This window comes from Pavona decussata, unplaced genomic scaffold, assembly GCF_977016875.1.
Source record: "Pavona decussata unplaced genomic scaffold, jaPavDecu1.1 SCAFFOLD_16, whole genome shotgun sequence".
Taxonomy (NCBI): Eukaryota; Metazoa; Cnidaria; class Anthozoa; order Scleractinia; family Agariciidae; genus Pavona; species Pavona decussata.
Window position 1 is genome coordinate 4821257 of NW_028145439.1, and position 14292 is coordinate 4835548.

Genomic DNA, 14292 nt, shown 5'->3' on the forward strand with positions numbered 1-14292 from the left:
TATGACTCGCTACATTTCTTGGTTGAGAATTTCGATGACTATTACATTCAATATATGACAAAGGATATCGAATCGTATTGTTTTCACGAACTAGAGAGAACCTCGAGAGGCTTTACACCCCCTGCCACAAACGAGCCCATACGATGCCCTCACTTGTTTCCTGGGTTCATGAACACTTGCTGTACTATGACTCAGCAAATTATTAAAACACTTTCAACGAACTTTAAACAAATCTTGTCCACTTGATCCAACGCCAACTCATCTTCTAAGTCACTGCGCTGATTATAACAGACATTATTAATGAATCCTTATGCTCTGGTGTATTCCCAGCTGTACTTAAATAGTCTTTAGTGCGTCGAGTTTTGAAGAAAACTGATCTTGACAAAGATATTCTAAAAAATTGCCGACCTGTTGCAAATATTCCTTTAATGGCCGCAGGTATTGAAAAGGTAGTTGCGGATCAAACGTATTTCTAATTGGAGACAAACCACTTATTGTCTGCTATGCAATCAGCGTATCAGAGACATCACTCCACCAAATATGCCCTTTTTCAAGTTATGAATGATGTACTAAACCATTGATCTTCGTCAAGACGTTGTCTCTATAATGTTGGACCCGTCAGCTGCTGTCGACACCCTCGATCACACTATTCTCAAGAACAGTCTCAGCAATTGCTTTGGATTTTTATATAATGTGTTCAAATGGTTCTCCTCTTACCTTAGTGGTCGGTCTTAATCTGTCATAATAGTTAACACAACATCGAGTCCACGGCATGTCGAATTCGGTATTCGTCAGCGGTCTATACTAAAATATCTTTTGTTTACTCTTTACGTGGTTCCTTTAAAAGATATAGTCTGCGCTCATAATCTGAACAGTATGTGGAGATGACTCGCAAATATACATTACCATTAAATCTAATGATCAGTCATATTCATCAATCACCCAACGACGATGTGTTAGCCATGCTATGGTATGGAACACTCACAATAAGTTACTTTGCAATCCTGATAAAACAGAAGGTATTCAATTTAGTTCTCGCTTTGTCAGGCATCCGATCATTATCTGTGGGACCGAGTGTGTAACCACAGTGTTATAGTGGACAAGGAACTCAATCTTAGCCACCATCATCACTTCAACGTGACGTGCAAGAGAGCTACATTGCCACTACGATCAATTGCCCGCCTGAGGAAAGAGCTGTCTAGAGGCCACCTGAAAATGCTGATTAATGCATTTGTTGTGTCCCCTTTAGATTACTCTAATAGTCATCACCGTGGATTACCTAGGCGTGTAACTGTTAAACTTCAAATCATTCAGAATTCTGCAGCACGCCTTGATCTCGTGGATAAGACGATCTGACCGTATAACTTCAGTCTTGAAACATTTTCATTGGCTTCCGGTTGAAGAACGTATTGTTTTTAAGGTAATGAATGCTCTTAACTTATAAAATTCTTAATGGACAAGCTCTGGCTATATGGCCTCTCTTATTACTAAATATCCGACCAAACCGTAAGCTTCACTCGTTCACTTCACGTTCCGACAGTCAAGACAGTAACGTATGTATTGAACCTACTTTCTCTTTTTGCGCTCGAAAAATATGGAACGCGATACCACAAGACATCAAATCTTCTGAAACTTCCTTAATTTTCATATCTTGCCATAAAACTTAAGAATACATATTGTGCATAAGTTATATTTTTGCCATAGCTTACTATCTATCTACCTATTAGTTATATACTGACCTATTTATCGACCTAAAATTTATTCCTTGTAAGCAAAGGTTTTAGTAACAAATAAGCAGGTAAAAATCAACGATAAATCGAACGACGCCTCGGAGTGGTCATCATGACACCATTTTCAGGTTCAAAATGGTTAGAATAAACTGTCAGAAATAGTTCGCTGAAGGTTATCATCGTAAACAGTTCTGTTACGTTACGCAAGTAGTTTGGCTAGATTTCAGTGAGTCTGATTGGACTTTAAGAGATGGTGTGAATTAAGGGAAACACAATTGTTCCCTGTTTCCATGGTGAATTTGACTGAAGAGTGACAGTTTTTAAGGACCTGAAGAAAGTAGCCGCTGATGTTGTGTCCACGCCTTTTGCCAACTCATTCATTCATTCATTCATACATACATACATACATACATACATACATACATACATACCTACATACATACATACATACAGACACACACACACACACACACATACACACATACATACATACACACATACATACATACAAACATACACACATATCCTTTATTTTGTGGGGTCGTGTGAAAATAATTACAATATGAAACTAGATAAAAATAGTGATAATACTACTTACAGAAAAAAAAAGAGACTATTCAATTAGTTTCTAAGAAAGAGAAATGTTCAAATGAGTGAATGATTTACTTCATTTTCTCCTTACAGTCCAACAGCGCTTTGTTACCTCGTTTTCTTTGCTTCCTTCGCGTCCTTTCACCATCCAACTAGGCTGAAGTTGCCACCGACAAATGGGTTTTGCCGAGGATATGACTAAATGTCCGCTACCCGGTTTTAGCAGTGTGACTCCTTCGCTCTTCTTTCTTCTTTTACAAAGGGTATCAACGGTCCATTCTGCTGTTTCTCCTTCACTCACGCTTTTTCACATCAGGATGCTCGATTTCATACATGCATGACAACGGCTTCTACAATTAGCAAACACCTAAACCAATTTTCTTTTTTCTTTAAAATAAAAAACAACAGATAAACGATATTTCTTAATTACGCAATATTGCATTAACTAAGTTTTCTAACATGCTGTGCTAACTCTAAAAATAATTTAAAACACCAGCACATTACGACATACCACACGCTAAAATGATAAAAACAAACTATAACACATGAATACTACAAAAATGCGAATAATGTAAAATTTTTATGCAGATGTTCTCATTAATAAACAAAACAGAACAATATTTAATATCTTGGCTTTTCGTAGTCAAAGAATAGGCCTTATCACGGTTTTCGACGCCATTTACAGGCTTGAAATAACAGTGTTTGTATGGAAATCCGGTGTCAAACAATTTTCATAAAACATCGCTTCTGAAAAATTCATGAATTGGAAACTTTTGGCACTAGGAAAAGGATTTTAAGAAAAAAAAATTTGAGGAATATAGCTGTGCCAGAAAGCGTCCAGTCGTGTTTTAAATTGTCCATACATTTCCCTGTATTTTAATTCCCGCGAACGATTTTTAGTAGCGGTTCACTGCTAGTTCACTATACAGAGAAATGTATGGGAAGTTCAAAACACGACTGGACGCTTTCTGGCACAGCTACATCCTTCAATTTTTTTTTTTAAAATCCTTTTCCTAGTGCCAAGATGTTTTATAAAATTTATATGACATCGGATTTCAATACAAACACTGTCATTTCAAGCCTGTTTGCCTACTCGTCAAAATGGCGTCGGAAACCGTGATAAGACCCATATGCTTTGCTGGTAAAAACTGGATCATTGAATCGAAATACAATTCCTTGGTAAGTTTATATAAAAAAAATCACTAGCGCTTGTTTACTGATATGGGATGATTATAGCCAACTCGGCGCCTTGCCTACAATAGTATCATCTCATAACAAACGCGAATTATTTCAATTGTTTTCTTAAAGTAAACGATGCTGGGACGACATTCAATTCTCGTACTGCAATTAACATCATGATTTCCATGACTAAGGACGGACGTTACAAAACAACACTTCATTGAGAACTATAAATTTTGGGAGTTAGTTTTCTTCGTTTCTTCTTGGAAGTAGAAAATGTGACAGAGATGCTATATTAATTTTGTTGAGCAGTTAATTGCGACTAATTAAAGAGGAAGTGCAAACAGTCTGTCTACCCACGAAGCTGACATCATTTAGCAGGTGCAAAGGAAGTTCTTTTCTACGGAAGATATTTGACCAATTTGGCGCTGCACGCTCAGTCTCTTATCGTCCGTTATGGCCAAATGGTGGCTAAATACTCTGGCCTTTTTGGCAAGTTTGAGCTTACTTTTATTCGCATTTGTGGTGGCAAACTCTGACTTCTGTGGTGCTGTTTATGAATCTCAACTTAGTAAGTAGACTAAAGATAATCACTCTGTTATGTCCTTTCTTTTAGTTTGTCCACATGCAAACATAAAATGATTCTATTTCTTTTTCTTGACAGATCATGCTCTAGTCGGCCACGCTATTAAAACGACTGTTGTTTATGACGAGTTCGAATGCCAGCTAAAATGCATTGCCAATGGTAGTTGCAAGTCATTTAACGTGCACCGAAGCAGTTCCAAAGCAAACCGCCGCATTTGTGAGCTAAACAACAAAACTCGGCAGATGAAACCAAAAGATTTCAAACCGAAGAAAGGATCGACATACTATGGCTCTGTAAAGGTAAGACTAACCAAAATACCTGCGAGTGGTTGGAACGTGTCATGACTAATCCGGGACCTTAACATTTGAATAGGCCTACAAGATTAAGGAGATAAATTCCAAATATCAAACCAGTGAGAACTCTCTCTCTCTCTCTCTCTCTCTCTCTCTCTCTCTCTCTCTCTCTCTCTCTCTCTCTCTCTCTCTCTCTCTCTCTCTCTCTCTCTCTCTCTCTCTCTCTCTCTCTCTCTCTCTCTCTCTCTCTCTCTCTCTCTCTCTCTCTCTCTCTCTCTCTCTCTCTCTTTTTCTCTGTCATCATCCACGATCTTAGATAATGGTATTAAAATTTGGGTAGTTTGGCGCAACTAAGCATTCAGCACATGAACAAAACGGCAACCTTGTACGCCATGAAACGTAAGGAAAAGAAAAAAAACTGCCCCAAAGGTTGCTGGCTCAATTTTTTTTTTTGCTACTGATCAGTCTATGCCGCTTAACGCGAATATTTTATGGACTGCTTGTTCGCGACGCTCTCTATGGGTTTTCCACCAGTCGGCGGCTAAGTCATGTTCAATAAGGTGTGAGAATTCTGGAGTCTTCAAATGCCCAAAACTAGAGGTTATTTTACTAGTTCATTTTATTTATTTTTTATTTTATAATTATTTACTCTTTTTTTGCATAATCTCTCTATTCCTTTCATACAAAAGAATTAATAGGCTATTTAGATTTATCGCATTTGAACGAAATTTGGCGTAATGTTCGTCGCACATCAATGCACCAAATTAGTATTAATAATGATTAATAAGTGTAAAGGTTTATTTGCTGGTGGGTACAAGGTGTGTCGGGCTTAGTATATGAGGCCGGGTAGAATTAAGGATAAATTTTCACGCGTATTTTCAAAAGTTTCCCAAATTGCCCGAATTGCGCAGCGACGAGGGCAATTTGCAAAACCTTTAAAAATACAAGTGACAATTAATCCTCAATTCTACGAGGACTCGTTGCGATTATGCGTTTATAAAATAAAGGGCAAAATGTTCTTAAAACTATCGAGGCACTTCGTAAAACACTAAACCCCGGCCTGGCGTAAAGACACTTGCCCGCGTAAGCAAAACAAACAAAAAATTCACATGTTTCTTAGCGTACAAAACAGACAAAACGAGAAAAGTTGATTATTATAAAAATAGCAAACGGTGGGTCTCGCAGAGCAATTTCTTCCACTGCATTTGACCAGCTCCTTCCCCCCCATCAAAAGGGCACTGTTATCATGGTTCGGTTATCGTTCGTTGGAAGACGAACGAAGTTTTTCAACCAGACATTCGATCAAGTTTTTAGCTTTTGAAAAAAATAATCCTTACTGTTTCTTGTAAGAAACGAAAGTTCATCTTTAAGAATTTCTTTATAACTGTAGCACTTGATTTCCAAGTACTTTTGGCACAAACAATCCGGCTTAAATAGTCGAACTCAAAAGAATCTGAAAGAATTCGTTGTTGCTGCAGCAGAAGAAAACAAAGAACCCGACTAAATGTAGAAATGGCGCGCTCAGTCAATGAGGAGCAAGTATTTCCGTCGCTGGGCCAATTAAGAGTGAGTAATTTTGCCCTCGGTGAAAGGAAAACAAAGAAACAAACGCCCTCTGTTTCGACCAATCCGCATTCAGTAATTTTGTCTTCTATGTTATAAAATTTCAAAATGCTCAATATTTTTCCTTTGGCGTCTCAGCGGATGACAACCATCGAAAAAGTGTACAGACCATTTTCTTAGGAACCAATGGAAATATTAAGGAAGCCTCACACACTTTGTTAGCCTATTATCTTCTGATTGATAAAGTTTAGTTTGTTTGGATATTTGCAATAACGCAAAGGTTCGTAATTCACTTCAGTAAACAGTAAGTTACTCAGTTTTCAGTCTAAAGGGTTCCGCGCTCCTATATAAACAAAATAGGCTTCAAAAATCTCTATTTCAGATTATTCATTTAGCTTTACGGTTAAATATTTGAAACCCGATGCAATTTGCAGGAATGTCTCACATATTGCAATTCACTCACAACACAGGTGTCCTGTATTGACAGTGGCCGACAGCGCCATGGAGAGATGTCGACCGCAAGTAGCGGCCACTGTCACCCGGGATACGCAGGGAAAAAATGCGCTGGTAAGTAACACTTCTACATTCATAAGACGGGTAATCATTATACTTTTAATGTTTAGGCTTGAACAAAAAAAAATCCTTGCCTGGCAACCCTTAATCTCGTGCCCAGTTGTTTGTCTTCGTATCCGAAGAGTGAGAAGATTTTGGTACGAGATTAGGCAGCCCTAAGTGAAGTGGTAAGATTGTAAATTGAGACCTTCAGGAAAACACAAAGGAACAAGAAGCTGTAGACAGCTTGTACGCGAGGCGCCTTCAACATTGGTACTCATACGTTGTAGTTAGGTTCTAGAAAAAGGCGAAGAACTGCTACATATATCTTCAGCTTCGATGAAAGAAATATAAAACAGTACAAAAACCGTTTTCAAAACTTTTTTTTTAACTGTACAGTTTGCAAGATCTTAGCCTAAAGTTTTTTTGGTTTAACATTCCCTTTGTTATGAAAGGTGTAAGTGTTGGTTTCGGAGCCGTGTTCGATCATCAAACTTGTATTTGTTTCCCCGAGGCAAGCGCAAATAACAATCACTATTTAAATAGAATTTAATGCCGGATGAGAATATGGATTTATTGACCACTCACTGATATCATTTTCTTTGTTCACTAATGCCTTGCAGTAGCCATCGGTTCTCATCCAGACCATTCCGCTCAGTCATGCAAACACATCTGGGACGTTGGAATCTCCAACAAAAACGGATGGCACTGGATCGACCCCGAGAGAACTGGCAACCCTTTAAAAGTCTACTGTGACTTAACAACTGATGGAGGTAGGTCTGGGATAACGCTTCTCTGTAAGAGACACTGAAGCCCCCCCCCCCCCCCCTCTCTTCCCCCACCGCTGCCCCCCAGTAGGGTGAATGCAATGGCTCCTGGACTTAACATCTAATGGAGAGTGCAATGCCAATGGCATGGGTTCACCACAAACAGAACTGAGGGCACCAGGCCGCCAAATTCGACGGGGCAAAAAAGCCTCCCAAAATTGTGCCCAAATGAACCATGTGTTTCTTGCACAAAATAATCAGCACGTATTCCATGCAAAGAAATGTCAAAGAACACATTTTCATCGGTTCTTAGTTTCCTAAGGTTTAACCCGTGCACCCTGTTTGGGTTTAACTAAAGTTACCTTCTGTTGGTTTTGATCTTCCAATTTCTCTACTATCGTTACATAACCAAAATAGTTATTTTATAGTGAGCATTGTCTTGACCATAATTAATAGCCTTTGTGTGACCCTAGCACCATTTACGTTCTTTTGTTTTGGATATTCAAAGCGTAAATTGCTAGACAAAAACAGAGGAGCAATCACACTACCAAGATAACTCACTACAGTTACCACTGTCTTAAACTGAAGACCAAATATAGTTCCTCGCGAAGCGAGTTTAATTAATTTGTTTGCCGGAGCTAAGCAGCGCGAGTTCGAGCAAATATATATATATATAAACAATAACACAAACTGCAAGGCTGATACTATGTGAAAAAGTTGACTACAATAGCCTGCATTTGGCGCGAAAATATGCTCAGATATTTGTACGCGGACATTATCTGTTCCAAAAACCTTACTGATTTCCGAGAGCGAAGCTCGAGGAAAACTGTGAGCTTCGAGGAACAGATAATGTCCGAGGGAAAATATTTGAGCATAGCTTTAAAGTCAAATGGAGGCTATTGTGTTTATTGTCCTTCAGATATTTTTCGCAACACGCGGGATCTGCCAGTCTGTCATATGTCAAGCACGTCAACGTTTGTCAATTGGCTTTCAAAATCCCCCCGTCTTTCAATATTCAGATTTCTCTTCAGTCAAAAGCATATGATTGTGGAAAAAGTACAACATTTGCCTGAAAGGAAAAGCAACTTTTTTAATTCCGTGAAAGAAAAAGGCAAGATACAAGTGGTGGATAAGGTTACAGGAAATCTTACTACTTTTCAACAACAACCATGGGAAACATGTTTGATAAGCTCACATCTGCCATAAATGCCATTTCTCAAGGAAAACCCACCGTCAAGCCTGGTAAATTTTGCGTAGATCATAATGAGAAAGATTGGCGCGCGCTTCTCGCTTCGAGTCTCCAAGCGGAATTCGAACAGTCGGCGATGAACTGGGTCGGCTAGGCTTGTGGCGCGACCGCGCATATAGAAGGGAAGGGTTGTTCCTGTGCTTTTGTCTTAACGTTTTTCTACCGTTTTCTTTTTCGCAGGAAAGCCCTTTGTCTCGTGCAAGGAAATTTACAATAACCACAAGTAAGTCAAAAACATTTTGGAGACAACCGTTGTCTCAGGAGCATTAACCCAGGAGATGCGGAAGCGTTAAACATCTTTTATTGATTCTACGTCGATTTTAGCAGTTATATAATAATGGCACAACTCAAAATATGTTAAAGGAGGGATATAATGTTTTTTTCATGCACGGCTCATACTGATATTGCGAAATTTTTAACAGAGCTGCATTTAGTGAAAAACCTGACAATGTTTTGATTTTTATGTTTTTAAGCGAGCGTTTGGCACCTTTGCCATCTTTGGAAGCAGATTCCCTCCATATCTACGTAAAAAAGGAAGGAGGGAAAAACTAAATTCATTAACGCCGCAGTAGAATTAAGAATGCTTACAGATATTTGAGGAAAAATCGTTAAAAAATTTAAGTAAAAATTGGAATTTTGCCACATTTTTTTTAAACCTTGAGGTGAGTGCAGAAAGGAATACAATTTTCTTGTTACCAGGTCCCAAGGAAACGAAGCTTATTTACTCCAAATGCCATCTGGAAAGGTTCCTGTGTACTGTCACATGTCACGCCATGGGCTTGGAGCATGTGGAGGAGGTGGATGGACGCTGGTCATGAAAACTGATGGCATTAAGGTGTCACGTGACAACCAACCGTTTGTCTTTATGTAGGAATATGGACATCAATCTTTATATACAAAAGAAGATCACGTTTATGTTCTTTGTACCTTCAGGAGCTGTACGAGATACTTGGATCACTCAATTTAACATTTTGACCATCCGCTCTCCGGAAATATAATCGTTCAAATTCTGCTGTCTCAAAATCCTTTGAAAATGCTAATAAAGGTCATGAAAGTGATTCTAGACACTCCGAATTCTTTCAAGGCAGACTTATCAAAGTAAGCTTCCAGCTGTTGTTTTTTAAAAGTGGATATGTGAATGTGGTAACTTATTAAAATTTTCCTACATGTTTTCCTTTATTTAGTCACCCAGCCAACGTTTCACTTCAAGTCCAAACTCTGGAGTAACAAGAGCGACTTTAACCTTCCAGGAGGAAAGACCTTGTTTGACAATCATGAAACAAAGCTACCAACCTACTGGAACACATCCTTTTCCAAGATCTGTCTCGGTATGAAGTTCGGACATCAGACAAAATTCATTGTCATCACCAAGCGCGCCAACTCCCTGTACTCACTGATCGCCGATGGTAATTACCGCGCCACCTCACTGGGTCGTAACACGTGGAAGTCGCTTCTCGGTTCTTCTGCATCCTTGCAGTCAATGTGTAACAAAGAAGGGTTCAACATTGTGGGTCCCAATGCTGATTCCCCCAGAGCCAGAATCGGCATCGTTGCTAATGAACAAAATGACTGCAATTCTCCTGATTCCAGAATCGGTTTTGGTACTGGAGGGTTGCACGACGACTCCAACACGTGTGGAAACGAAGCTATGTATGGAGGAGATAACGGAGATAAGCACATCAAAGCCATGGGCTACATTCTGGTGCAATAACAATCACAAGGAACAGGCGCGTAGCTAAGGTTTCGATAGGGGTGTTCGTTGAGCCCCAAATCTTGCTGAGCGCAGGAACTAGAAACTGAACTTTGTCACAAAGGCCATAAGCCATAAGTATAGCATAGAACAAAGAAATGTAATCCTTCGATAAGAAAACAGCTTTTTTCAGTTTTAAAAACAACAAACGCAACACAAAAATCTGTACTCGTTATGTTATTCTGTACTTCACCAAGAAACAAGGATGCAGTGTTAATTAGTTTCTTTATAGAAGAAATAAAATTGGTGATGGGACTGACTTGAGTGGTAAGAGTGTTGACAGAAAAGAGAATAAGCAAAGTATTTGCCCAACGCAAGAAAATTTAGTTTTTGTGAGTCAATCTTTTAAACTTCATTGTCTTGCGCAATGATCCGCAGTGCACTCAAATTAATTTTCCATCCAGATCCCTTTCCCACGATAGTCAACTGAAAACTCTGAACTCGCTTGTTAGGGTGTGTAAGATGTTACTCTTGTTTCTCATCGATAAATCTAGCGGTTTACTCTTTTACCGCTCGATACTCGCTTGTCGAAAAGGCGCTTTCTAGAGGAGCTTAAGCCGTACCGTATGGTCCATTTGTTTCCTTTACAAAAATAATATGAATTAACTGCTCTTGTGCACTCGAAAGACACTTATCGATAGAAGCATTTGCGTTGAAAATGTGTTCGAACTCACCAACTCCGATTTTTCTGCCATGGCGCGAACCGCTCAACGTAAAAATTTCGCGCCAGAAAAAATTAAGACATTAGTCTCAGTTTTTGATTTTTGTCTAGGCCTCGCTTTTTCGCTCGGACCACGTGACCCGAAACGGATTGACCGAGATGAAAAACAGAAAGAGGCCTAGGAACTAGGCAAAAGGAACCTTGATGGAAGAGAAAAATGTGCAAACAAATTTTTACACAGAAGACATTACCGTTGAAGTTTAATTTTTAAGTCACGTGACATGAAATTGATATTATCAACCAGTTTTCGTACGATTGAATAATAACCTCCTTTCCTCCAGGAACTACTGTAGTTCAGACAAGCTGGTGATCCACGGCCCTAAAATATGCAAGAGGTTAGTTTAGATCAAGATTTGTCTGCCAACCTGCCGAGAAAAATTATGAATAGAATGTTTATGTTTCATTGTTGATCTGAGTTCAACTCCTCAGCCATGCTTGTTACATAGCCAACTGGAATGCTTCCTACAACTAAAAATTTTCAACAATGTTACCATGTTTCAAGTTGAATTTTTATTTTTTTAATTTTTTTTAGGAATTTGTCTGAACATCTAGGCATTTCATCTGTAGTGATCGTATCCTCTTTTCTCGTAACCTGTATGTTTAATCAAGTAGCGATATTGTAAAGGGAAATAAGGTTTTGGTCAGTATTGGATCTTAAAGAGATATTGTTTTGTAAACATTTAATTTGTTTTCTAAAATGTGACCTGTGAAATTGAATTGTTTTGGAAAATTCTTAATCATTTCTTGCTTCTTGCCTCATAGAAATCAATTTTACGTCTGCAAGTATTGTTTGCATGTATACGCAGAAGGTGGCGCCTTTAGGGAAATTGAAGTTCATCTATTTAGTGTTTAAGCACCAATGCTTCGTCATTTGAAGTGGTCCAGTTTAGCACTGAGACAGCTATTCAATGAATCCAACTGTGCTTTTAGTTTTGATGTTTCGCTTGACATTAACTCGTATACCACAAACACAGCAAAGAATGGGTAGACGCTTTTCATCCAACTTGACACGTGTGCGGCCAAGCTTATCGGTATCGAAACAGCCGATACCAGTATCGATAATATCGAGTCCTCGGTATCGATATTCGCCCAGCCTTACTTCTGTTGAATGTTTATTAGCTTACAATCCCCTACCCTTCAAGCAGAGATCTTTTTTTTTACAACTGCCATATTTATTATAGGTCATGCTCTTTTAAAATAATGTTAATTCTAACTGATGTTACAGTTAAAAAAATTCTTACCAGTAAACATTCACTTTTCTATTTATGCTGTTTGAAACCGGCTAGGAAGAACATGAGTGTTTACGATAAGTGATTTAATATGATTAAGTTCAATGACTATAATCCTTAGATATTCTGTTTCCAGGACCATCTTTCTCAAATCAAAATCTTTACGCGACCTCGTCAATAGAAAAAGAACCATATGAACCCCTCCACCCCAATCATGAATGCAATTATTCTATTTTTCGATAATGGTGTCTTAATTTCTGTTGACAGCACCTTCACCCCCTCCACCCCGGTGATGTTATTATCCTTTTTTTTTAGGTTATGATGTCATTGTTTCGAATTACGTCATTTCTATCTATGACGTCATCGACGTTAATTCATTCCACCGCAAATGAATGAGAATCCACGGCAAAAATTCGGAAACAGTGGTCCCTACCACACTACTCGGTTTTATGCGGATCACATACACATGTAATTTAAATGACAATTGTTTTTGAAAACCTTAGAACTTCCTCATAGATGTTTTTGTCTCAAATTTTGACATGTAACAAAAATCCTGCATCAGCAAAGACAATATAAATCTGTCATTTTTCTTTTTCACACTTTTAGCTGAATATATTTCATGATCACGCTTTTTATTCACCCCTTGTCAAAGATTGCAGACTGGCAATCGAAAGGTCGTTTTAACCATTTTTTTAACTTTTAAATAGAGAACGCTTTAAAATATTATATTTACGTTGTTATTGATTTTTTTTTGGAAAAATAAAACCTGCAGAATCTTCTTTCTTTGGTTTGTATGAATACAAAGATCACATTAAACTGCAACGGAACCTTTCCTGAGGGATCTCTTTACCTATAAATAAACCAAATTGATCCATTCATGCTAGCCCTCCATTGACTACTTATTTTTACTCTTGCGTTTAATTTTTTTTCTATTTTTAGCAGCTGTTGTTTTCTTTCATTGTACCCGCGACCCTAAAGAAGACTAGTCGTGAAAAACAATATAGACAGGAACTTGCAATTAATTATTAATTATTGTTAATTGGAAGAACGAAAACACAAACGTTCCATGCCAGACTGTCGTTAAAAGGGTGCGAAGCACACTCAAATTGTTCCCCCAGATTCACGCACAATTCTCCAGTACACGAGATTGCTAGTTATTACACCTGTACAAACAGTTTATTAGCTGGTGTTGGGCAATTTAGCACTGGAGTGGGATTTTATGCCGGAGGGTATAACAGTATTTGTACCATCATGAAATTGATTTTAATGCTTTGGAGTACAATCGAATTGTTCCCGCGGATCCACGGGCAATTCTGCAGTTCACAAGGTCGGTACATTCCGTTAGTTAGTCATTGTTCAACACTAGTAAGGTTTATTGTGATCATGGCATGGATGATTAAACGATGGGTTTTGAAACTGAATGAAACTTTATAAATAATACCTTGCAATCCTTGTGATAAGTTAGTTAAAACTTTTTACAACTAGGCCGACAGTTAAGATTTTGAAGAAACTACTTCTGCGTTAACTAAGGTAAATTTTTTTCTTGAAAATTGCAACGAATCATCGGTATAGCGATCCAAAAATAGGGTGTTCGCAAAGGGCAATTTGTCGAGCAAGACTTTTGTGTACGAAGTTCCGCTTGATGATCACGTTTTGTTCTGCGTGTTACCATCTCCGTGCGTAAACATCAGCAAGTTTCTACACCGCAAACGTAGACGCCGGTAGGGTTGAATGCCAACACGGCCAACCAAATCCTAGTCTTATACTTGAAACTAAAGCAAAGTGGATGGTAGAAGAAAAAGCTTAGTACCAAATGAAAACCTACATGGCTCAAATTGCAAATTACCGCGGGCGGCAGCTCTAAATTTTAGCAGGTGATAATGTAAGTATTTTTTAGTTAAAAAAAGGAAATCCTTAACAAAAAGCCCGAAACAGTTGTCCGTAAACCTTAGCTAAGAAACGTAGTTAGCTTTCTTAGCTTTCAATACCAGTTGTTATTTTATAATTTTCTGATGTTAGCCCGTGACATTTTAACGTAGAATGAGAAATTAGGTTGGTAGTAAAGGTTGTAAAACTAAAGGA

At 38.4% G+C, this 14292-nt stretch overlaps 1 protein-coding gene across 13 annotated transcripts in view; it reads left to right on the forward strand.

Annotated features, from left to right (window-relative positions):
- The window catches only part of LOC146487485 (putative skeletal organic matrix protein 5), a 139891-nt gene that overhangs the window by 115789 nt on the left and 9810 nt on the right, over nt 1–14292 (forward strand). For 3 of the 13 annotated variants that reach the window (XM_085088324.1, XM_085088318.1, XM_085088312.1), the window contains one exon: nt 8691–8733. In XM_085088324.1, coding sequence (XP_084944450.1) covers nt 8691–8733 — 43 coding nt within the window. Of the gene's footprint in view, nt 1–3940; nt 4386–6412; nt 6510–7117; nt 7268–8441; nt 8504–8690; nt 8734–9209; nt 9346–9702; nt 10520–13216; nt 13538–14292 lie in introns of those variants that run through there. The other 10 variants (XM_085088269.1, XM_085088289.1, XM_085088280.1 and 7 more) reach the window with 10 other exon arrangements.